The sequence below is a fragment of the Diceros bicornis genome, chromosome 5 (assembly GCF_020826845.1).
Source record: "Diceros bicornis minor isolate mBicDic1 chromosome 5, mDicBic1.mat.cur, whole genome shotgun sequence".
Taxonomy (NCBI): Eukaryota; Metazoa; Chordata; class Mammalia; order Perissodactyla; family Rhinocerotidae; genus Diceros; species Diceros bicornis.
In genome coordinates this window covers 92,985,236-93,012,250 of record NC_080744.1, presented here as the reverse complement: position 1 = coordinate 93,012,250, position 27,015 = coordinate 92,985,236, and the positions used below count along the sequence as shown (strand labels likewise).

The window sequence follows — 27,015 nt, the reverse complement described above, 5'->3', positions numbered from 1 at the left end:
AGAGGAATCAAATAGAGAACAAATAACCTCTTTAACAGAGATACTAGTGATCTGGACAATCCTAACTTTAAAATAACATTATATTTCTTTACCCTATTCTCAGTTCTTTGAAAAAGATGGAGACTGTATTTGCTAGAGGGAGAAACAATTCAGAAAGTTTAGGTTATTTGCCTCAGCTAAAAAGAGATCTCTGATCACTAAGAACTGAATTAGAAACTGACCATAATCCTCACAATTTTTAAACAACAGGTCACTTTTGGTTTTGTAGTACTTTACACCTTCACAGTCAGGGATGTCCTAGGCCCTCATTCTTTCCTCTCATCCTACATGAGTGGCCTTCCTTTTTAGGACATTCTTTCCAGTTAGTCTCCAGTGCTTCAAAAGTGCCTCCTGGCCCCAAATTCCCTGATGGGAAGGACTGTGACATTTCTTCCCATCCAGAATTTCCCCATCTTAGTTAAAAACTGCTCAGATTAAAATCCTGGGGAGAACTTTCCTTTTGGAACCTGGAAAAGAGATTGCACAGTTCATCTGTGAGAAAAAGCAAATGAGAATTGACCAAAAAAAATTTTTTTTAAAGAAAAGAAACAAAAGGAAGATTAGCCCTCACAAGTATTAAAATATTTTATAAATGTATAATGATAAAAGACACTTGTGGTCTTGGCACAAAAATCTACAGATGAAATAAAGGTATAGCATACAAACAGAAATAGACTTAGTACACATAAAGCAGGAAATAATGTCTAAACTATTGTCTAATGTGGGGAAAAAATTAGCTCCTTATATATTATATCAAAACAAATTCCAGATGAATTAAGTAGCTAAACATAAAAAACGAAAGCATAAAAAAATAGAAGAAAATGTTAGCAAATATTCATTGGAAGGATATGGACTCTCTACACACATAAATAATAGCAGAGGCCTCAAAGGAAAAGATCAATAGATTTAACAATCAAAAATTAGTATTTCCGTAGCTCTAAAAAGATGATGATGATGATAATAATAATAATAATAATAATAATAAAAAGTAAATGGCAATCTGGCACATACTTGCAACCAGTATGATAAAAGGTGTTTATATCAATAATACATAAAGAGTTTTTACAAACCAGTGATGTACTAAGTAAATCTTTGATGAATAAATGAACAACAAAATCCCAATAGATTTCGGTCTATGATCCCTTCCAAGTTAATTTTTAAAATTTGGAGCTAGATAAGGGTTGAGATTCTTTATTTTGCATATGGATGGCGGTGCAGAAAAGAGTTAACATGGTAGGTCTGAGACTGCTATCCTTAGTAAGGCCTACTCGCAGGGTTTGCCCTTGGCTGGTGACTGGGAGTTTGGCGGATGAACAGTTCCTACACTGATATAAAACTTGCCCTAAACGTTAAGAGAGGTTTATTGTGCCTAAATTGTTTGTACAAACAATATGGTTTATGCTGAATACCTGATTTCCTTCTGGGAGTTAGGAATTCTGCTATGTGCTAGTAAGGGTGCCTGTGTAACTAGCCCCCAATAAAAACCTTGGATGCCAAGTCTCTAGTAAGCTTCCCTAGTAGACAACACTTTGCATGTGCTGTCACAACTCATTTGCTGGAAGAATTAAGCGCATCCTGTGCAACCCCACTTGGAGAGGACTCTTAGAAGATCGAACCTGCTTTCCTCTGGATTTCACTCGATGTGCCTCTTGCCTCTGCTGTTTGTTGCTTTGTATCCTTTTAGTACAATAAATCTTAGTCATGAGAACAAATATATGCTGAGTTTTATGAGTACTTCTAGAGAAATCACTACACATGGGGGTGGTTTTGGGGACCCCCCCCAACACAATGAGCAATTCTTCTAGCACTGTTCGTCGAAAAGGCCATCTTTTCTCCATTGAATTACCTTGGGATCTTTGTCAAAACTCTACTGACCAATTTATACTTTTTCAATTGTTTTGTTCATTCTAGATGCTTTACATTCCATATAAATTTCAGAATTAACTTTTTAATTTCTACAACAATACCATGGGATTTCAGTTGGGAATGTACTCAATCTATAAATCTTTTTGAGACTTAGAATATCAACAATATTGAGCATTCCCATCTGTGAACATCATATATCTCTCCAATTATTTAGCTTTTCTTTAATTTCTCTCAGCAATATTTTGAGGTAGGTCTTTAGAGTACATATCTTGCACATACTTTGTTAAATCTATCCTAAAGTGTTTTATTTAGGATAAATAAATTTGGAAACTGTAAATATTACTTTATTTCAGTTTCCAATCATTCATTGCTGGTAAATAGAAAAATATAAGTATACCTTGTTTCATTATGCTTTGCTTTATTGTGCTTCACAGATATTGTGTTTTTTATAAGACCCTTCACCAGCAAAAAGATTATGACTTGCTGAAGGCTCAGAGGATGGTCAGCATTTTTTAGCAATAAAGTGCATTTAATTAAGGTATGTACATTTTTTTAGACATAATGCTATACTGCACACTTAACAGACTACACTATAGTGTAAACATAACTTTTATATGCACTGGGAAACCAAAAAATTTGTGTAACTTGCTTTATTGCAATATTCAATTTATTGCAGTGGTCTGGAACTAAACCTGCAATATCTCCGAGGTATGCCTGTAATTGATTTTTGCATGATTGCTAATCTTGTATCCCGCAATATTACCAAATTCACTTTTTGTAGATTCTTTGGTATCATCTACATATATTATGTGAATCAAGACAGCTTTATTTCATCCTTTCAAATCTGTATGCCTGTATTTCTTTTTCCTGCCTTGTTGCATTGGATAGGACTGTCAATACAATGTTGAATAGAAGTGCTGAGAACAAATATCCTTGTTCCTGATCATAGGGGATAGCATTCAGCCTTTTACCATTGAGATTAGATATAGGTTTCATAGACACCCTTTATCAGGTTGAGGAAGTTCCCTTCTAATACTACTTTGCTAAGAGTTTCTGACATTTCTTTATAACAAATGGGTGTTGAACAAAAATATTTTTAATGACTAAAAAAAATTCACTGCTTGCCAGAATATGCCAATAAACTTTAAAATGCTCTAATGAACCCAGCAATGTGGTCAGACATTCAGGTACAACAACAACATTCATAGTGAAAAACTAGAAATGACAGAGACCCCAAAATAAAACAGTTACATAAATTACTATATACATAAAGAGTAATATTTAGCATTAAAAATTATGTGCCAAACAACATTTAATAAAATGGGAAAATGCTCACAACATAATATTAAGAGATAAAAGCAATATAAATCTTATGATTCCAATTTTGCATAAATATACATACTTGAGTGGTGGGATTAGTAATATTTTAAAAAATATTTCTCTGTATTTTCCATATTTTCTACAATAAGCCTGAAAAATTCAGTGTCTGGTACAGTGCCTGGCAACTGTACCTCAATAAAAGTTATTTTTAAAATGTCAAATGAAAGTAATATAATAGCTGCTCTCTGAAATGACTTCCACTTAATCTACTTGCTAGATTATCTAATGCTCTCCATTCACCTATGAAATACGTATGCTGAAGTACATGGCATACTAAATGCTAGAAACCGTAGTTATCTTCCATGACTTCACACTTTTGTTCCCACTAGCTGAAATATATGCTAATCACAAGGCAGTAGTTGTATTTCTCCCACTCATTTTTTGCTAACTGTACTGTCATTATAATTATGTGACCTAATCAGACATGCTATAAACTGTTGAAAACCAAGTGCAAAATGAAAAAAAAGTTGTTCTTATAAACACTAAGGTGAATGTTTTAGAAAGAATAAATAAATAAAAGTAAATCTCTAAAACCAATTTCTGATGAATGAGGGGTAGAACAATTATAAAAAGTTTGGGAAAAAACTGAACACATCTAGAAGGTTTCTATACTAAGACTGTATCTGAAGTGTCTTAATAGGTAAACAAAAACTTGAAATTATAAGCAATAAATTAAGGTTATGGTTTGTTTAAGAGACAGAAGTTCCAAATGGCAGACTCCTACTCAAAAACAAAACAAAACAAAACAAAACAAAACACTCAGCCTTCAAACAAAAGACTAGCAAATTAATAGTATATTTAAATATTTCAAATTAAAATAAAACATTTAAGATATTTCAACTATTCTTTATGATTCCTCACCTTAAACAACTTTTTGGCTAACCATCACTAACCAGCGGTCCTAACTGCGTCAAATAAGAATGTATCTACTGTACTTTTATAATCAGAAAAAAAATTATTGAAATAAAAAGGATTACTAGTTGGGGGTGGGGGTGGTGCCACATTCCTTTCATTCTGCTGATTTACCTCATAAAGCATGAGTCGAACATCAGCCTGCTGGCCTAAGCATCTCCTCAAACTATCCATGATCTCAAGGCAAAAAGTTTCATTGGCGACAGAATTGTAACGGCTGTGAACATCCACATGGACCTGAAAGGAAGAGAGGCCAGTTCTTGTCTATCTTACCAAAGCAGTTTCCATTAATGAGGTAAAATGAGCCTATGTTCTTCTTCAAAGAACCTTAGACTTAGCTTTCCCCATATGCCAAAACCCAGGACTGAGGCAGACATTATAATCATTACCTGGCCATGACAAGTGTCACTCTTATCCTGGTTTGGAATAAGAAAATTTTCAAGCATTTAAAAAAATTAACTCTTCCCCATTCCTTAAGGTTTTCCTTGGCAATGTCAGCTGCTTAGGAAGGCACTCCAGTAGCCATAATACACTTGATTTTATTTAAAAGGCCTAAAAGACTTCCTTAAATATCTTAAGTAGCTAGAAGAATTGAGCTCTTTTTGCTTCCACAAAATCCTGATCGGTTAGAGGTAGGTAATTTTTTGTTTAGAAATGGACATGACAAAGAATAAGACCCCTTATTTGATTTACACAATAAATTCAGCAATTATAGAGCAAGAACTCCTAAATTTTACTACAGGCATCTTAGTGAAGCAGTTAATACCAAATGAGGTCAAATTCCAGTTCTACCCTCTATTGGTTCTCTCTCCTTGGGTAAATTATTTAACCTGTCTCAGTTTTCTTATCCTTAAAATGGGGATAATAATAATACACAAATGATACACAGGCTAATATTTAATCTATGCCATATGTTACACAAAAGTTTTGTATAGTTGTACCAGAGCAATAAAGATTCCTAACAAATTGTTATATAAGCATGTCTCATTTATAAATTGTATACTGCATCATTTAAATTATGAAGACAATTTTATTGCTCCAAAGCCCAGATTGCCAAATTATTGTAGAAAGTTTTGTTTTCTCAGATTATAGGGTTTAATAGATGTTCACGTGCGAAGTAACTAAACTATTAAAAACGGGAATATTGGTATCTAGCCTCAGAGGATTATTGTGAAGAGTGAGATAATGAATGTAAAGCACTTAGCATAGTGTCTAGCAGTGCTGTCCAAGAGAAATATAATACAAAGCACAAATGCAAGCCACATATATAATCTTAAATTAATTAATTAAAATAAAATTAAATTAAAAAGAAACTGGTAAGATTAATTTTAATATTTTATTTAACCCAACATATCCAAAATATTATCTCAACATGCAATAAAAATTAAAAATTATTAATGACATATTTCACATTCTTTTATTTCACACTAAGTCTTCAAAATCCAGTGTGTATTTCACATGTACAGCACAACTCAATTTAGACTAGCCACATTTCAATCAAGTGTTCAGTTCAATAGCCACACTGAGGCTAGTGGCTACCATACTGGATAGGACAGTTGAACATACGGCAAATTTGCCATTAATAAGTGTTAGCTGATATCATCATCATCATCATCATCATCATCATTAGACTCTCAGTTTCAGGATCATTTCTACAAACAGAATGGGAGTAAAAGAAAACAGCTTGTACATCACGAACTCCTGCATTAACGCACACAGTATAAGCTAGTGTGAACAATCCTTACCTGGCTAACACCGATAGACTGACTGCACTGAGAAGATGACAAGCTGCCTAAAACTTTAAAATTCTTCAGAAGCAGCAAAAACCCAGCAACTGCAGATTTTCGGGCATCAAGCTGGCTAGCTCAGGAATAGACAGAGGATAAATTAATAAACAGTACTAATTTCACAAGAATAGGCTTCTGGGTCAGAAAAATTCAGTTAGTTCCATACAGAGAAGGAATATATATAAACAAGGAAACAGAGAGCAAAATAAATTACTCTTACATACTCAAAATAAGGCATTAGCTGTTGACAGCAATTAGCAATGAATCAAGCTTTTTCATTATCTACTTAACCTCATGACACTATCTGTACTTTCTTGTATCCTGCTGACAATTCTATGTTGGGAATGAGAACAAGAGTGCTGCGAGGCTGTACAAATGGGCTGATAACTCAAATGTAAGTATCAAATAGCAAAGGAAATTACTGATTTTCTCTGCGTCTGAAGGAGCACTTCCCTTCTTCATAGAAGAGTGCGTGCTTGGTGCCTTGTAAACCCTCCAATCAGAAAAATGATACATTCATCTCACTGAGGCTCATGATTAATTCATGTTACAGATGTTACAACATGTAACCTTGGCCTATCAGACACGCCTCTGGGTAAGGAGCAACAAAACCCTGTCAATTCTAGAATGGGGATAATAGTACACAGCTACTTACTAGTTGTTCCTCTGGATATCCAAGAGTGCATTATAATATAGCCAATGTGATATTAATTGGGAATCTTAAAAGTACCAAATGCTTTCCACCTCTTGTCTCATAATATTTTTTAGGTGATAGTATTATCTCTAGCTTATATACTAAGAAATAAAGGAAGAGAGGTCAGAAGGCATTGGCTAAGCCAAAAATCAAAAAACTCAGACCACACCCCTCAACAATTTATTTGGTTTATAGTCACTAGACCACAATTCCGATGTTCACTTAAAGGAGTTTCTTGAATGTTTTCTTCTTAATTAAGGTGTTTCCCTCTTCAGAATTGTTGCCAGCTCAGGTTTCAGAGTATTTGGCACTGGAACCATATCTTGAACGTTATTCTAGGGGTGTACAGCAGATTACTCGAGATGACAAGCTCAAATTCTAGCTCCACCACCAACTACTGTTTGACTTTTAGTCACTTATATATTAAGCCTAAATTTCCCGATCTGTAAAATGGGAATTGTAATAATCACTTCATAGGGTTGCTCTGAAAACTCAATGAGATAAAGCACTTGGCACAATGCCTTATTTGATGAAAGTGTTCTGTTGAGTTAGGAATTTGCCCTACGACTGTAAACAGGCCGTACGAGGAGATGGCAGAGAGGACACTAAGCAGCATTAGAAAGAGTTACTTTCTGGGATCTCAAGGGATACTACATACCTGGCAAACATAGCTTTCCGGAGGACAATTATCAAAGAGTCTCTCATTGACATGCTGACTTTGAGAAGGGGCTGAAAGCAGAAGAATCAGTGGGTAAAAACAGAACAAGTTTGTTTATTAGCCTTACCTCATTTCTACCCAACACTGTTACTATTTGGCTTATATAAGGAACTTTCGTTCTGTTTTATATACGTTTCAATGTTTACTATACTTAGCAATAAGGACAATAGTATATTTTTAAATACCAAATTGAAACTAGCTGTGAATGCCTTTAAATCTACTGTCCTCGATTAACAATTTTCTAAGAGCCTTTCAATTAGTTCACCAACTTGAAAATGTGTCAAAGCAGAGAGAATAGTGCTATGAAGAGGATAAACTTGGAAAATGGAGTCTAGCTCAGTGCTCCTGCCCTTTTAATACAAAGTTTTATGTTTCAGAATCAAGGGAAATAGGATTTCTTAGACATACATATATATGAAGAAATGCATCCGACTTCCATTAGACAGTTCAACCCCAGTTTTGGCAAGCTCCTTAGGAGTCAGAAGACTTACCTGCACTGCCTTCAGCAGCCCTTGTACAGTTTGAAGGGGCAGAAAGGATATATAGTCAAAAGTTTCTGTGACTTTAGAAGAACAGCTTTGCAGAACTAACGGGGCATACATGACGATATTTGAAAGCAGGTCTGAAAAACAGAATTTATAATGAGTTGCCTCAAATAACTAAAGATATCTCAAATAAAAAGAAGAGAAATATGGGGAAAGGAAGGGTAAAAAGTTTTTTGTTTCCTTTCTCAAGTCAAGTATACTGCAATATAAATTTCTACATATTCTATATATTTCTTCTGCGGGCAGTGGTCAGGATACTCTAACTTTCTTCTGCAATAGTGTAAAATTAACCTGTCTAAAAGAAAGGAAGAAACGCATTATACTGCCAAGTCAAGTAGCACACAATGTCTTCATATTTCCAAGCTAACATAAATCAATATTTATGAAGTTTTATTATGTGTAAGCATAATACGGCTCTATGAGGAATACACAAATGCATAAAACATGGTCTCTGTTTCTTCAAGAATTTTAATTTAGTTGCAAGTCAAGAAAAATATGTTTTAAAAGAATGAAAGACATAAATAACAGAATGATACCAAATATCTAGTAATTCCAAACATAGTTTATTACCTAGTAAACAGTAAAAGAGAGTTTAAACAGGAGCTCAAAGGAAGAGGAGATCATTATGAGTTGGTGTGCTTTAGAAAAGCAATGAGGAGAAATTTAAGCTAGGTTCTGAAGAGAGAACCAGAAAGGCCTACTATATGTAAAGGGAAAAGTATGAGTAAAAGTACAGGAAAGATAAATGTAAGACATATTCAGAGGGCGGCAGGGAAATCTGTGGAGTTGGGGTGAAGGATTCAGAAAAATAAATAATTGAAGTTATCGTGGGAAAGGTAGGTTGGATCAAATTGTCAAGGACCTTAAATGCCAGGATAAAGAGCTGATAATTTATTAAAGAGGGTAGTGGTGATTTTTGAGTAGTAGAGCAGTATTTTAGGAATATTTATCTGTGGCAATATACAGGCTGAATTGCTTCAGAGAGAAAAGAAAGCGGGGAAACCAGTTAGGAAGCTGTGGCAGTAGTCTAAATGCAAGGTTATAAGATTGGGAACTAGGCAATGGGTGAGGGGCGGGGAAAGGGTATAAAAAAGAAGAAGAAAAAAGTAACAGTATGAGGGAAGAATGAGAGAACTTAGGTACCAAGTGTGTTTGAGGAGATAAAAAGGAATTCCAGCCTCCAGGACTTAGAAGCCAGGCTTCAGATAACAGAAAGAGGGGCAACGGAAAGGGGAATTTGTTTGAGGGAACTGTATTACATTTGAGATAAAAGGAAAAAAAAAATACTAAATGAAAATATCCAGCAGAAACGAAAGCACTGTGAACTAAGGAAAGAGGACAGTATTGACATAAAGATTTGGGACCCATTCCCACAAAAGCCCACAACAATAACTGAAATCATGAAAACAAGAATGACATCTATAAGTAAGAGAATGTATAAAAAGAGGAACAGACTTCTGTTTCCCACCATGATGGAATAACAGTGACCAGATTTACCCTCCCACTTTTAAACAACAACAACAACAATAACAAAAAAGGCCAAATTATATTAAACAGTAATTATCAGACACTAGACAACAAGCAGTATAGAACAATGATACCTGAGAGAAGGGAAATAAATGAGGTGAGCCTTATAATTCCCCCATCTTATTGCCTGGAGAGTTTCTAGGCAGCAGCACAGAGATGGGAAACTCAGAGTCCAGAGTTAAAGAGACAGTTGAAAATTCAGGAAAGCCAAAGCAGCTACAATTCACAGAGCAGAGAACTAGGAAAGAAAGAGCTGCATGCAGAGAACCCTGGAGATGTTCTGGGAGCTCTGTTTGCATGTCATCTGCATGTGTGTGAGGAAACCACCTGAAGTCAAGGAAAGGATCACCAGCAAGTGGGTAGATCCACTCTCAGAGGCCACACAGGACAGGAAAGAGTTTGCATTCAGAAAAACCACAGTGGAGATACTTCATAATATACAAGGTTGAACACTCAGAAAGGCATTGCCTCAGTAGGGGAACCTAGTTAGCCCCAGATTAAAGGCTGCCTGGTCTTCCCTAACACACCATAAAAATAATCATCAAAAAGATTAAATGTTTTCCAAGAAACTTAAAACTTAAGGATATTTGAAGGGAAAAAACCCCAGCAAATCAACAGTGTAAAAATCCACAATGTCTGCCAGCCAATCAAAAATCATAAAGCATGCAAAGAAGCAGGAAAACATGATCCATGATGAAGAAATCAATCAATAAAAACAGATCAGAAATGACACAAATAATAGAATTAGTAGACAAGGACACTAAAAGAACTAAAATAAATATACTTCATATGTTCAAGAAGGTAAGGGAAGCACGTTAAGGAGAGAGAGAAAAGATGTGAAAAAGACACAAATCAAATGTCTAAAGATGACAAATTTACTGGATGAGATCAATAGCAGAAGAAAAGATCACTGCAGAGCAAAAGATCTGAGAATTTGAAGTGATAACAATACAAGCCACCTAAAATGAAACACAGAGTAAAAAAGACTAAAAAAAAAAAGAATATCTGTGAGCTGTGTAACAACTTTAAAGCAGCCTAATATATATGTAATTGGAGTCCCAGAAGAGAGAGAGAGAGAGAGAGAGAGAGAGAGAGAGAGAGTGTGTGTGTGTGTGTGTGTGTGTGTGTGAATGTGCCGGTGGGGAGGGAGACGACAGAAAATTTTCTGAAGAAATAATACCTCAGAATTTTCCAAACTTGATGAGAACCATAAACCAACAGATCCAAGAAGCCTGACAAACCATAAGAAACATGGAGAAAACTACACTAAAGCACATCGTAATTAAACTCACTAAAACCACTGATAAAGAGAAAATATTAAAAGAAAAAAGACATTATATAGAGAGGAACAAAGATAAGAATGAAAGCAGTATTCTTGCTGGACATGATGAAAGCCAAAAGACAGTAGAGCAACATCTTTAAAATACTAAAATAAAAAAAAAAAACTGTCAATCCAGAATTCCATACTCAGAAAAATATCTTTCAAAAACTAACACTAAATGAAGACTTTTTCTGACAAAAAAAAGAATTCATCAATAGCAGATCAGTAGCATAAAAAAGAGGCAATCAGACAGAAAGTGATACTAGATGGAAACCTGGATCTACACAAAGAAAAAAGCACCAGAAATCGTAAACACATGGGTAAAAATAAAAGAAATTTTCTTATTTTTAAAAATTCTTAAAAAGATAATTGTTTAAAGCAAAAATAACAACGTAAATATAATTCAACAGACAGAGAAGTGAAATATATGAGAACAGCACAAAAGCCACAGGAGTAGGGGTAAGAAATGAAAGCGTGCTGCTGTAATGTTCTTATACTACATGTAAAGAGGTATACCACTACTTGAAGGCAAACTATAGTAAGTTAAAGATGTGTATCATAAAACCTAGAACAAACCAAAAGAAAATAAAACGAGGTATAGCTAATCAAATTAGCAAGATAAAATGGAATCATTAAAAAAAACAACTCAATGCAAAAGAAGGCAGGAGAAAAAAGGGAACAAAGAATAGATAGACAAAATAGAAAACAAATAGCCAGATGATAATCACATTAAATGTAAACGACTTGCCCTGATGAAAAGTCAGAGATTGTCAAATTGGCTTAAAAAAGTAAGACGCAACCGTACGATGGTCTACAAGAAACTCATATTAGCTATAAAGACATAAGTTAAAACTAAAAAAGTGAAAAAATATACCATGTTAACACTGATCAAAAGCAAGCTGGAGAAGTTATATTAATATCAAAGAAGACTTCAGAATAAATAATATTCCCAGGAATAAGAAAAGTCATTTCATAATGATTAACAGGTCAATTAACCAAGAGGACATAACAATCCTAAATGTTGATGCCCCTAATAACAGAGTTTTAAAATACATGAAGCAAAAACTGATTAACTGAAAGAAAGAGACATATCTTTAATTACAAAGTCAGAGATTTCAACACTCCTCTCTTAATAGTTAATAGAAGAAGCAGACAGAAAATCAGTAGGGACATAGAAGACTTAAATAATTTTACTTAACTGATTTGTAGAAAACTCCACCTAATAACAGCAGAATACATATTCTTTTCAATAGCATGCAGGACACTTATCAAAATAGACCATATACTAATAAAACAAGTCTCAATAAAATTTTAAAAATTCATGTCATAGAAAGTATGTGCTATAACCACAAATTAGAAATAGCAACAAAAAGACACCTGGAAAAACTCCCAATATTTGAAAACTAAACAACATACTTCTAAATAACTCATGGATTAAAGAACAAATCACAAGGGAAATTAAAAAGTATTTGGAACTGAATGAACAAAATTTATGGGATGTAGCTAAAGCAATGTTTGCAGGGAAATTTATGTGTATCACTTACACTGGAAAAAAATAGTCTCAAATTAATGACCTAAGCTTCTAACCAAAGAAAGTACACATTAAACCCAAAGTAAGCAATAGAAAGAAAACAAAAAAGAGCAGAAATCAATGAAACTATAAACAGAAAAACAATAGAGAAATTCAATGAAAGCAAAAGTCAGTTCTTTGAGAAGATCAATAAAACTCTAAGTCTCTCGCTAGACTGATCAGAAAAAAGAGAGAAGATGCAAATTATGACTATTAGGAATGAGAAAAGAGACATCAATATAGATCCTAGAGGCAATTAAAAGGAATATTGTGAACAACTTTATGGCAATAAATTCGATAACCTAGATGAAATGGTCAAATTCCTTATAAGACATAAACTACCAAAGTTCAACTGGAAGATTTAGATAACCTGAGTAACCTATTTGTATTAAAAAAGTTGAATTTGCAGTTAAAATCCTTCACACAAACATAAGGGAACTTGGAACATCAGGAAGAATAAGCAATGTAAATATCTATATAAATATTAATAGGCCACAAGTTGGCACACTTTTTCTATAAAGGGCCAGACAGCAATGATTTTAGGCTTTATGGGCCATATGGTGTATGTCACAACTATTCAACTCTGCTGATACAGTGTAAAAGCAAGATAGACAACACATAAACGATTGAGCATGGCTGTATTCCAATAATACTGTATTTCATGAACTCTGAAAACTCAATTTTTCATGTGTCATAAAATATTCTTCTTTTGACTTTTTTCCAACCACTTAAAAGTGTAAAATAAACCCCCAAAGCAAGCCCAAGGAAGGAAATAATAAAGAGCAGAAATCAATGAAATTGAAAACAGAAAAAAACAGGAAAATTCAAACCAGAAGCTCATTCTTTGAAAGATTATAAAATTGACAAGCCTCTTAAGCCAGACTGATAAAGAAAAAAAGAAAACACAAATTACTAATATTAGGAATAGCTTGATTTGCAGATGACGTGATTTCTATGTAGAAAATCTCAAGGAATTGTCAAAAAGCTACCAGAACTAATAAGTGGGTTTGGCAAGGTTGCAGGATATAAGGTCAATATTAAAAAAGCAACTATTTCTACATGCTAGCAATCAACAATTAGAAACTGAAAATTTTAAAAATACCATTTACAACAGTGTCAAAAATGAAATACTTAGGGATATATCTGACAAAAGATATGCAAGACCCACACACTGCAAACTATAAAACGTTGCTGAAAGAAACTAAAGACCTAAACACAATCATGAGTCCCTTAATGAAGGGGACATGTTCTGAGAAATGCAGTTAGGCAACTTCATTGTTCTCTGAACATCACAGAGTGTACTTACACAGCCCTAGATAGGACAGCCTACTACGCACTTAGGCTATGTGATACTCATCTTATGGAACCACCGTCATATTCTGAACGTCATTATGTGACACATGTTTGTAAATGAGAATATAAATATTGAGTTCATTGGTTAGAAGACTCAATATTGTTAAGATGCCAATTCTTTCCCAAATTGAGCCATAGATTTGAGGCAATCTCAATAAAAATTTGAGGTTTTTTTTTTTTTAATTAACAAGCTAATTCTAAAATTTACTTGGAAATGCAAGGGACCTGGAATAGCTGAAACTATTCTGAAAAAGAACTAATTTGAAGGATTTACACTATTTGGTTTTAAGACTTACTACAAAGCTACAGTAATCAAGACACTAACAGATACACAGATCACTGGAACAGAACAGATTCCTAAAATAGACCCACACATATATAGTCAGCTGATTTCAATAAAGATCCCATGGTAACTCAACAAAGACAAGACTACCTTTTCAAAAAACTGTGCTGGAACAATTGGATAACCATATGCAAAAAAACGAATGCTTTTACCTCACACCATATAGAGGCATACCTCATTTTACAGTGCTTTGTTTTATTGCACTTCATTTATTCACTTTTTTGCATTTTTTGCAAATTGAAGGTTTGTGGCAACCCTGCATTGAGCAAGTCTATCAGTGCCATTTTTCCAACACCATTTGTTCACTTTGTGTCTCTGTGTCACATTTTGGTAATTCTCACAATATTTCAAACTTTTTCATTATTACTATATTTGTTATGGTGGTCTATGATCTTTGATATTCTGTAATTGTTTTGGGGCACCACGAACCATGTCCACATAAGACAGTGAACTTAACCAATAAATCTGTGTGTTCTGACTGCTTCACCGACTGGCTCTTCTCCCGTCTCTCTCCCTCTCTTTCGGCCTCCCTATTCCCTGAGACACAACAATATTGAAATTAAGCCAGTTAACAACCCTACAATGGCCTCTAAGTGTTCAAGGGAAAGGAAGAGTCAAACATCTCTCACTTTAAATCAAAAGCTAGAAATGATTAAACTTAGTGAGGAAGGCATGTTAAAAGCCAAGACAGGCTGAAAACTAGGTGTTTTGTGCCAAACAGCCAAATTGTGAATGCAAAGGAAAAGTTTTTGAAGGAAATTCAAAGTGCTACTCCAGTGAACACATGAATGATAAGAAAGCAAAAAGTCTTATTGCTGATATGGAGAAAGTTTTAGTGGTCTGGATAGAAGATCAAACCAGCCACAACATTCCATTAAGCCAAAGGCTAATCCCGAGCAAGGCTCTAACTCTCTTCAATTCTACAAAGCTGAGAGACGTCAGGAAGCTGCAGAGAAAAGTTTGAAGCTAGCAGAGGTTGGTTCATGAGGTTTAAAGAAAGAAATTGTCTCCATAACATAAAAGTGCAAGGTGAAGCAGCAAGTGCTGATGTAGAAGCTGCAGCAAGCTATCTAGAAAACCTAGCTAAGATAATTAATGAAGGTGGCTACACTAAACACCAGATTTTCAATGTAGTCGAAACAGCCTTATACTGGAAGAAGATGACATCTAGGACTTTCATAGCTAGAGAGGAGAAGTCAAGGCCTAGCTTCACAGGACAGGCTGACTCTCTTGTTAGGGGCTAATGCAGCTGACAACTTTAACTTAAAGCCAATGCTCATTTACCACTCTGAAAATCCTAGGGCCCTTAAGAATTATGCTAAATCTACTCTGCCTGTGCTCTATAAATGGAACAACAAAACCTAGACAACAGCCCATCTGTTTACAACATGGTTTACTGAATATTTTAAGCCCACAGTTGAGACCTACTGCTCAGAAAAAAAGGTCCCTTTCAGAATATTACTGCTTATTGACAATGTACCTGGTCACCCAAGAGTTCTGATGGAGATGTACAAGGTTAATGTCAGTTTTCATGCCTGCTAACACAACATCTATTCTGCAGCCCATGGATCAAGGAGTAATTTCGACTGCCAAGTCTTATTATTTAAGAAATACATTTCGTAAGGCTATAGCTGCCATAGACAGTGATTCCTCTGATGGATCTAGGCAAAGTAAACTGAAAACCTTCTGGAAAGGATTCACCATTCTAGATACCATTAAGAATGTTCGTGGTTCACGGGAAGAGGTCAAAATATCAAAATTAACAGGAGTTTGGAAGAAGTTGATTCCAAGCCTCACGGATGACCTCGAGGGCTTCAAGACTTCAGTGGAAGAAGTAACTGCAGATGTGGTGGAAATAGCAAAAGAACTAGAATTAGAAGTGGAGCCTAAAGATGTGACTGAATTGCTACAATCTCATGATAAAGCTTTAACGGACGCGGAGGTGACGTCAGCATAATGGCAGAGTGAGCTTGCCCCACAGACTCTCCCCATCTAAGATCCAACGAAAAGGACATTCACATACCAACAGGGGACATTCACACAACACAAAAGACATCTGAGAGACCCACACAGCCATACGTTTGAAGGTGGAGGTGCTGGAACGCCAGGAGGAAGTGGAAGGAGGTAATGAGGACTCCTCTCTTTCCCCGACGACAGCAACCCTGGGACCAGGTCCATGCGGCTCCCAGAGAGAGAGCGGGGAGGGGCAGCCCCCCATGGGAAAACTATCGCTCTCCAAGTTCTCTCACAGCCTGTGGGAAAGTCCCATATAGAGGGGACTGAACTGTTGTGGGGGTGCCTTCATCAAGCTAGCACCCTAGGAGAGCAGATAGCGAGGGAAGAGCAAGAAGCCCCTGGGATCGGGCAGGTGAAAGAAAGCGCCCCATCCCCAGTGCCCCAGCACAACCGGTTGGCCAGAGCACCCGCGGATCACAGCGGGCTCAGAATACACAGCTCTTGACCCCCACTCAGTGGCAGCAGGTGGAAGGTGTGACCAGATATTTTCAAAATGAGGAAAAAATAAGCCATGGCCTCAAGCAGTATGCAAAAAATATATTAAATCTCCAGACCAGAAGGAAAATGACAAGCACCCAGAAATCAATCCTGAAGGCACAGAAATTTATAACCTAAATGACAGAGAATTCAAAATAGCTATCATAAAAAAGCTCAACGAATTACAAGAAAACACAGATAGACAATTCAATGGAATCAGGAACATCTTCACAAAAGAGGTTTAAACTATAAAGAAAACCCAATCAGAAATGTTGGAGATGAAAAACACAATGGAGGAGATAAAGAAAAATCTGGAATCTTTAAAGAACAGAGCTGACAATATGGAGGAAAGAATTAGCCTTATTTAGGATAGGAATGCAGAAGTACTCTAGATGGAGGAGGAGAGAGAACTAAGACTAAAAAGAAATGAGGAAATTCTCCGAGAAATATCCGACTCAATTAGGAAATGCAATATAAGGATTATAAGTATCCCAGAGGGAGAAGAGAGGGAAAAAGGAGCAGAGAGCTTATTCAAAGAAATAACAGCTGAGAACTTCCCAAACCTGCGGAAGGAGCTGGAAATACAAGCAAATAAAATCAATAGATCTCCAAAATATATCAACATAAAAAGACCCTCTCCAAGGCATATAGTAGTAAAGCTTGCAAAAGTCAACAAAGAAAAGCTATTAAGGGCAGCAAGACACAAAAAATAATGTACAAAAGAATCCCAATCAGGCTCTCAGCCGATTTCTTGGCAGAAACTCTACAGGCTAGGAGAGAGTGGAATGATATGTTCAAAATTCTGAAAGACAAAAACTTTCAGCCAAGAATACTCTATCCAGTGAAAATATCCTTCAGATATGATGGAGAAATAATAACTATCCCAGATAAATAAAAGCTAAGGGAGTTCATTGCCACAAGACCCCCACTACAAGAAATGCTCAAGAAGGCCCTCATGCTTGAAAGGAAAAAAGAGAAAGGGGATACAAAGCTTTGAGCAAGGAGAAAAACAGGTAGAGAAAATCAGAAAAATGGCAGCTCTCTATCAGAATAGGTTAGCAAACACTTAATTATAACATCAAAGATTAAGGGAAGGAAAACACCAAAAATAAATATAACCTCATCACTTTAAACACAAAATCACAACACAAGATGGAATAAATTGTGACAATAATAACTTAGAAGGGGAAGAGGAAAGGGATGAAATTGACTTAGTCTAAGGAAATAAGAGGACATCACAAAATGGACTGTCTTGTCCATGAGATTTTTTATACAAACCTCATGGTAACCACTAAACAAATAAACAGAATAGAGACACAGGAGAGTGACGTCAGCATCATGGCGGAGTGAGCTTTCCCGTGAATTCTTCCCCCACAAAATACAACAAAAGTAACAGCCACAGACCAACAACGGAATCCCAGACAGTCAAAAGCTGGAGCGGAGGGATCCACACTGCCGCACATCTGAGAGCGGAACGTGCTGGGCCCCCGGAGGAAGTGGGGAGAGGTAAGGAGAACTCCGCTCCCTCCCCATCAGATCAGCGATCCGGTCCGCGCGGCTCCCAGAGAGGGGGGAGGGGCGGCCCTCGGCGGGAAACTGTAGCTCTTCGGGCGCTCTCAGCCAGTGGGAAACTCCCGCACAGAGGGCTCAGAGGAGCCACAGGGCTACCATCAACATCTGAGCAACCCAGAGAGCGGATAAAGAGGGGCAAACGAGAAGCCTCCCACGTCAGGGACCCAGAGGGCAAAAGAGAGAGCTCCCCCCTCCCCGCAACCCGGAGTCTGCAGCTCGACCAGATCTAGCGGTCCGAGGCAGACCTGAATAAACTGGACTGGACCCGTGGATCGCAGTGGGGAAAAGAAACAAAACAAAACAAAACAAAACTGCGGATCGCAGCAGAAAAACTGGGGCAGAGCGCAGGGGGCTTAGACTACACAGCCCTTTACCACCACACAGTGGCGGCAGGTGGAAATTGCAACCAGAGACTTCCAGGATGAGGAAAATCAAAACCAACACAGGAACCACAATGCAAAAATATATGAAATCACCAGACCAGAAACAAAATGACAAGCACCCAGAAATCAACCCCGAAGACACAGAAATCCATAAACTAAATGACAGAGATTTCAAAATAGCTATCATAAAAACACTCAACGAAATACGAGACAACACAGACAAACAATTAAATGAGATCAGGAGTTTCTTCACAAAAGAGATTGAAATCATAAAGAAAAACCTATCAGGGCTGATGGAGATGAAGAACACAATGGAGGAGATAAAGGAGAATCTGGAATCTTTAAAGAACAGAGCTGACAATATGGAGGAAAGAATTAGTACTTTAGAGGATAGGAATACAGATATACTCCAGATGGAAGAAGAGAGAGAACTAAGACTAAAAAGAAATGAAGAAAGACTCCGAGAAATATCGGACTCTATTAGAAAATGTAACATAAGAATTATAGGTATTCCTGAGGGAGAGGAGAGGGAAAGAGGAACAGAGAGCCTATTCAAGGAAATAATAGCTGAAAATTTCCCAAATCTGGGGAAGGAGCAGGAAATACCAGTAAGCGAAGCCAACAGGACTCCTATATATATTAACAGACAAAGGCCTTCACCACGACACCTAGTGGTAAGGCTAGCCAGGGTCAACGACAAAGAAACAATATTAAGGGCAGCTAGACAAAAACAAAAAATAACGTACAAAGGAACTCCCATCAGGCTCTCAGCGGATTTCTCAACAGAAACTTTTCAGGCTAGAAGAGACTGGAATGATATATTCAAAATACTAAAAGACAAAAACTTTCAGCCAAGAATACTCTATCCAGCAAAAATATCCTTCAAATATGATGGAGAAATAGTAACTCTCCCAGATAAACAAAAGCTAAGGGAGTTCATGGCCACGAGACCGCCACTACAAGAAATACTCAAGAAGGCCCTCAGGCCTGAAAACAAGAAGAGAAAGGGAACACAAAGCTTGGAGTAAGGAGAAAAGTAGGTAGACAAAATCAGAGAAATAGTAGATCTTTACCGGAATAGGTTAGCAACCACTTAAATACTAAACTCAAAGATCAAAGGAAGAAATTCACCAAAAATAAATTTAACCTCATCACTGTAAACACACAGCCACAACACAAGATAGAATAAGGTATAACAAGAGCAACTTAGAAGGGGAAGAGGAAAGTGACTGAATTGACTTAGTATAAGGAAATAGGAGGCTATCAGATAACGGACTATCTCATACAGAAGATTTTTCGCCCAAACCTCAAGGTAACCACTAAACAAATAATCAAATTAAAACCACATATGATAAACAAAGAGAAAACTAGAAGAATCATAAGACAGAACAACCAAACTGAATTGGCAGTCCAAAACAAATGGGACAAGAAACAAAGGAAATGCAAAAGAACCAGAAAATAAGTGACAAAACAGCAACATTCAACCCTCATATTTCAATAATTACCCTAAATGTAAATGGATTGAACTCTCCAATCAAAAGATACAGAGTGGCAGGATGGATTAAAAAGCAAGACCCAACAATATGCTGCCTTCAGGAAACACATCTTAGCACTAAAGACAAGCACAGGCTCAGAGTGAAAGGATGGAAGACAATACTCCAAGCTAATGGCAAACAAAAGAAAGCAGGTGTTGCCATACTCATATCAGACAAAGTAGACTTCAAGATAAAACAGGTTAAGAAAGACAAAGAAGGGAAATATATAATGATAAAAGGGACACTCCATCAAGAAGACATATCACTTATAAATATATATGCACCCAACATAGGAGCACCAATGTACATAAAACAACTATTAACAAACCTAAAAGGAGAAATCAACAACAACACAATAATAGTAGGGGATCTTAACACCCCACTTACAGCAATGGATAGATCATCCAGACAAAAAGTTAATAAAGAAATATTAGACTTAAATGAAAAACTGGACGAGATGGACCTAGTAGACATATACAGAGCACTCCACCCAAAAACAGCTGACTACACATTCTTCTCAAGCGCGCATGGAACATTCTCTAGGATAGACCATATGTTGGGAAACAAAGCAAGCCTCAATAAATTTAAGAAGATTGAAATCATAACAAGCATCTTTTCAGACCATAAGGCTATGAAACTGGAAATGAACCAGGAAAAAAAAACTGGGAAAGTGACAAAAATGTGGAGATTAAACAACATGCTACTGAACAACCAATGGATCATTGATAAAATTAAAGGAGAAATCAAAAACTATCTGGAAACAAACGAAAATGATAACATGCCATATCAAACCATATGGGACGCAGCAAAAGCGGTCCTGAGAGGGAAACTCATAGCGATACAAGCCCACCTTAACAAACAAGAAAAAGCCCTAATAGGCAACCTTAAATTACACCTAACAGAACTAGAAAAAGAAGAACAAACAAAGCCCAAAGCCAGCAGAAGGAGTGAAATAATAAAAATCAGAGCAGAAATAAATGATATTGAGACCAAAAAAACAGTAGAAAGGATTAATGAAACAAAGAGTTGGTTCTTCGAGAAGATAAACAAAATAGACAAACCCTTAGCCAGGCTAACTAAGAAAAAAAGAGAAAAGGCTCAAGTAAATAAAATTAGAAATGAAAGAGGAGAAATTACAACGGATACCATGGAAATACAGAGGATTATAAGAGAATACTATGAGAAATTATATGCCAACAAATTGGACAATCTAGAAGAAATGGATAAATTCTTAGACTTATACAACCTCCCAAAATTGAACCAAGAAGAAATGGAGAATCTGAATAGACCAATCACAAGTAAAGAGATTGAAATAGTAATCAAAAACCTCCCAAAAAATAAAAGTCCAGGACCAGATGGCTTCTCCAGTGAATTTTACCAAACATTCAAAGAAGATTTAATACCCATCCTCCTCAAACTATTCCAAAAAATAGAGGAAGATGGAACACTTCCTGAATCATTCTATGAGGCCAACATCACCCTGATACCGAAACCAGACAAAGACAATACAAAGAAAGAAAATTACAGGCCAATATCGCTGATGAACATTGATGCAAAAATCCTCAACAAAATATTGGCAAACCGAATACAACAATATATTAAAAAGATCATACACCATGATCAAGTGGGATTTATACCAGAGACGCAGGGATGGTTCAACATCCGCAAATCAATCAACGTGATACATCACATCAACAAAACAAAGAATAAAAACCACATGATCGTCTCAATAGACGCAGAGAAGGCATTTGACAAGATACAACATCCATTTATGATAAAAACTCTCAATAAAATGGGAATAGAAGGAAAGTACCTCAACATAATAAAGGCCATATATGACAAACCCACAGCTAACATCATACTCAACGGGGAAAGACTGAAAGCCATTCCTCTGAGAACAGGAACGAGGCAGGGCTGCCCACTCTCACCACTCCTGTTCAACATAGTACTGGAGGTTTTGGCCAGAGCAATTAGGCAAGAAAAAGGAATAAAAGGAATCCAAATAGGTAACGAAGCAGTGAAACTCTCACTATTTGCAGATGACATGATTGTATATATAGAAAACCCTAAAGAATCTGTCGGAAAACTGTTAGAAACAATCAACAACTACAGCAAAGTTGCAGGGTACAAAATCAATCTACAGAATAGAGACACATACGATAAACAAAGAGAAAGCTAAGAAAACCATCATACAGTGCTACCAAACTGAATTGGTAGTCTGAAACACGTGGGATGAGAAACAAAGCAAATGAAAAAGAACTGGAAAATGAGCGATAAAATAGCAACATTAAGCCCTCGTATGTCAATAATCACTTTAAATGTAAATGGATTGAATTCTCCAATCAAAAGACAGAGTGGCAGGATGGATTAAAAACAAGATCCAACAATATGCTGCCTCCAGAAAATACACCTCAGCTCTAAAGACAAACATAGGCTCAGAGTGAAAGAATGGAAGACAATACTCCAAGCTAATGGCAAACAAAAGAAAGTAGGTGTTGCCATACTTATATCAGACAAAGTTGATTTCAAGATAAAACAGGTAATGAGAGACAAAGAAAGGCAATATATAATTATAAAAGGGTACTCCACCAAGAAGACACATCACTTATAAATATATGTGCACACAACACAGAAGCACCAAAGTACATAAAGCGACTATTAACAAACATAAAAGGAGATATTAACAACAACACAAGAACAGTAGGGGATCTTAACACTCCACTTACATCAACGGATAGATCATTCAGACAGAAAGTCAATAAGTAAATACTGGACTTAAACCAAAAACTAGACCAGATGGACTTAATAGATATACATAGAGCACTCCATCCAAATACAGCAGATTACATACTTTTCTCAAGCGCGCGTGGAACATTCTCAAGGATAGACCATATGTTAAGAAACAAGGCAAACCTCTACAAATTTAAGAAGACTAAAATCATAACAAGCATCTTTTCTGACCATAATGCTATGAAACTGGAAATCAACTACAAGAAAAACAATGGGAAAGTGACAAAGATCTGGAGACTATACAGCACACTACTGAACAACCAATGGATCACTGAAGCAATTCAAGGAGAAATCAAAAAATATCTGGAGACAAATGAAAATGAAAATACACTATACCAACTCATGTGGCATGCTGCTAAAGCGGTCCTGAGAGGGAAACTCATAGCAATACAGGCCCACCTTAACAAACAAGAAAAATCACAAATAACCAACCTTTAACTACACCTAACAGAACTAGAAAAAGAACAAACAAAGCCCCAAGTCAGCAGAAGGAGGGAAATAAGAAAAATTAGAGCAGAGATAAATGAAATTGAAACCAAAAAAACAGTAGAAAGGATCAATGAAACAAAGAGCTGGTTCTTTGAGAAGATAAACAAAACTGACAAACCGTCGGCTAGACTCACTAAGGGAAAAAGAGAGAAGGCTCAAATAAATAAAATTAGAAATGAAAGGGGAGAAATTACAACAGGACACCACAGAAATACAAAGGATTATAAGAGAATACTATGAAAAACTATATGCCAATGAATTAGATAATCTAGAAGAAATGGATAAATTCTTAGACTCATACAACCTCCCAAAATTGAATCAAGAAGAAATAGAGAATCTGAATAGACCAATCACAAGTAAAGAGATTGAAACAGTAATCAAAAACCTCCCAAAAAATAAAAGTCCAGGACCAGATGGCTTCTCTGGAGAATTTTATCAAACATTCAAAGAAGATTTAATATCTATCCTTCTCAAACTATTACAAAAAATAGAGGAAGATGGAATACTTCCTAACACATTTTATGAGGCCAACATCACCCTGATTCCAAAGCCAGACAAGGACAATACAAAGAAGGAAAATTACAGGCCAGTATCGCTGATGAACATAGATGCAAAAATCCTTAAGAAAATACTGGCAAACCGAGTACAGCAATACATTAAAAAGATCATACACCGTGATCAAGTGGGATTTATACCAGGGATGCAGGGATGGTTCAACATCTGTAAATCAATCTATGTGATACACATTAACAAAATAAGGAATAAAAACCACATGATCATCTCAATAGATGCAGAGAAGGCATATGACAAGATACAACATCCATTTATGATAAAAACTCTAAACAAAATGGGTATAGAAGGAAAGTACCTCAACATAATAAAGGCCATATATGACAAACCCACAGCCAACAACATACTCAACAGGAACAAGACAAGGGTGCCCTCTCTCGCCACTCTTATGTAACAGTACTGGAGGTTTTGGCAAGAAAAAGGAATCCAAACAGGCAACGAAGAAGTGAAACTCTCGCTGTGTGCAGACGACATGATTTTATATATAGAAAAGTCTAAAGAATCCATCAGAAAACTATTACAAATAATCAACAACTACAGCAAAGTGGCAGGGCACAAAATCAACTTACAAAAATCAGTTGCATTTCTATACTCTAATAACGAACTAACGGAAAGAGAACTCAAGAAGACAATCCCATCTACAATTGCAACAAAAAGAATAAAATATCTAGGAATAAATTTAATCAAGAAAGTGAAAGACCTATACAATGAAAACTGTAAGACAATACTGAAAGAAATCAATGATGATATAAGGAAATGGAAAGACATCCCATGCAAATGGATTCGAAGAATAAACATAGTTAAAATGTCCATAATACCTAAAGCAATCTACAGATTCAATGCAATCCCAATCAGAATCCCAAGGACATTCTTCACAGAAATAGAACACAGAATACTAAAATTCATATGGGGCAAGAAAAGACCCCAAATAGCCAAAGCAATCCCGAGAAAAAAGAACAAAGCTGGAGGCATCATAATCCCTGACTTCAAAATACACTACAAAGCTATAATAATTAAAACAGCATGGTACTGGTACAAAAACAGACACACAGATCAATAGAACAGCACTGAAAGCCCAGAAATAAAACCACACATCTACAGACAGCTAATCTTCGACAAAGGAGCTAAGAACACACGATGGAGAAAGGAAAGTCTCTTCAATAAATGGTGCTGGGAAAACTGGACAGCCACATGGAAAAGAATGAAAGTAGACTATCTTCTTTTACCATACACAAAAATTAACTCAAAATGGATTAAAGACTTGAAGGTAAGACTTGAAACTATAAAACTCCTGGAAGAAAATACAGGCAGTACACTCTTTGACACTGGTCATATAGGGATCTTTTCGAACTCCGTGTCTACATGGACAAGGGAAACAAACAAAAAAAATAAACAAGTGGGACTTCATTAGACTAAAGAGCTGCTTCTGCAAGGCAAATGAAACCAGAATCAAAATGAAGACAACCCACCAGCTGGGAAAAAGTATTTGCAAAGCATATATGCGACAAGGGGTTAATCTCCGTAATATATAAAGAACTCATGCAACTGAACAACAAAAAAACAAACAACCCGATCAAAAAATGGGCAGAGGATATGAAAAGACATTTTCCCGAGGAAGATATACAGATGGCCAATAGGCACATGCAAAGATGTTCAACATCACTAACCATCAGGGAAATGCAAATCAAAACAACACTAACATATTACCTTATACCAATTAGAATGGCTATACTCACCAAGACAAAAAATAAAAATGTTCAAGAGGTTGTGGAGAAAAGGAAACCCTCATTCACTGCTGGTGGGGATGCAAACTGGTGCAGCCTCTATGGAAAACAGTATGGAGATTCCTCAAAAAATTAGAAATACCTTACCATCCAGCTATCCCACTACTGGGTATCTATCCAAAGAACCTGAAATCAACAATCCAAAGAGGCTTATGCAGCCCTGTGTTCATTGCAGCATTATTCACTATAGCCAAGAAGTGGAAGCAATCTAAGTGTCCCTCGACTGATGACTGGATAAAGAAGATGTGGTACATATATACAATGGAACACTACTCAGCCATAAAAAAGGACAAAATCTTCCCATTTGCAACAACATAGGCGGACCTGGAGGGTATTATGTTAAGTGAAATAAGTCAGACAGAGAAAGACAAACACCACATGATTTCACTCATATGTGGAAGATAAATTAACACACGGACAGAGAGAACAGTCTGGTGGTTACTAGGAGGAAGGGGGTTGGAGGGTGAGCACAAGGGGTGAAGGGATGCATCTATATGTGGCTGACAAACAATAATGTACAACTACAAGTTCACAATGTTATAAACTATTATGACGTCAATAAAAAAAAAACTTTAATGGATGAGGAGTTGTTTCTGCTGGATGAGCAAAGAAAGTGGTTTCTTGAGATGGAACCTACTCCTGGTGAAGATGGTATGAAGACTGCTGAAATGACAACAAAGGATTTGGAATATTACATAAACTTACTTGATAAAGCAGTGGCAGGATTTAAGAGGACTGACTCCAATTTTGAAAGGTCTACTGTGGTAAAATGCTATCAAACAACACTGCATGCTACAGGGAAATCATTCATGAAAGGACGAGTCAATCGATGTGGCAAACTTCACTGTTGTCTTATTTTAAGAAATTGCCACAGCCACCCCAACCCTCAGCAACCACCACCCTGATCAGTCAGCAGCCATCAACACTGAGGCAAGACCCTCCACTAGCAAAAAGATTATGACTCACTGAAGGCTCGGATGTCGGGTTTTTTTAGCAATAAAGTATTTTTTAATTAAGGTATATACATTATTTTTTTTATACATAATGCTATTGCATACTAAATAGACTTCAGTATAGTGTAAATGTAACTTTTACATGTCCTGGGAAACCAAAAAATTCATGTGACTCTGTTACAATATCTGCTATATTGCAGCAGTCTGGAACTGAACCTCCAATATATCCAAGGTATACTTGCACAAAATTTAACAAAAATAGATCATAGATCTAAGTATTATAGCTAAAACTATAAAGCTTCTAGTAGAAAATATAAGAGAAAAATCTTAGTGACCTTGGGTCTGGCAAAGATTTTTCCATACATGACACAAAAAGCAGGAACTATAAAAA

The 27,015-nt window shown here is 36.3% G+C and overlaps 1 protein-coding gene across 3 annotated transcripts in view; it reads right to left on the bottom strand.

Annotated features, from left to right (window-relative positions):
- Positions 1-27,015, bottom strand: part of FANCI (FA complementation group I) — a 122,528-nt gene that overhangs the window by 32,036 nt on the left and 63,477 nt on the right. For all 3 annotated transcript variants that reach the window (XM_058542426.1, XM_058542424.1, XM_058542425.1), the window contains exons 15-18: positions 7,888-8,018; positions 7,337-7,407; positions 5,943-6,057; positions 4,312-4,434 (exon numbers count right to left, since the gene is read on the bottom strand). In XM_058542426.1, coding sequence (XP_058398409.1) covers positions 4,312-4,434; positions 5,943-6,057; positions 7,337-7,407; positions 7,888-8,018 — 440 coding nt within the window. The remainder of the gene's footprint in view (positions 1-4,311; positions 4,435-5,942; positions 6,058-7,336; positions 7,408-7,887; positions 8,019-27,015) is intronic.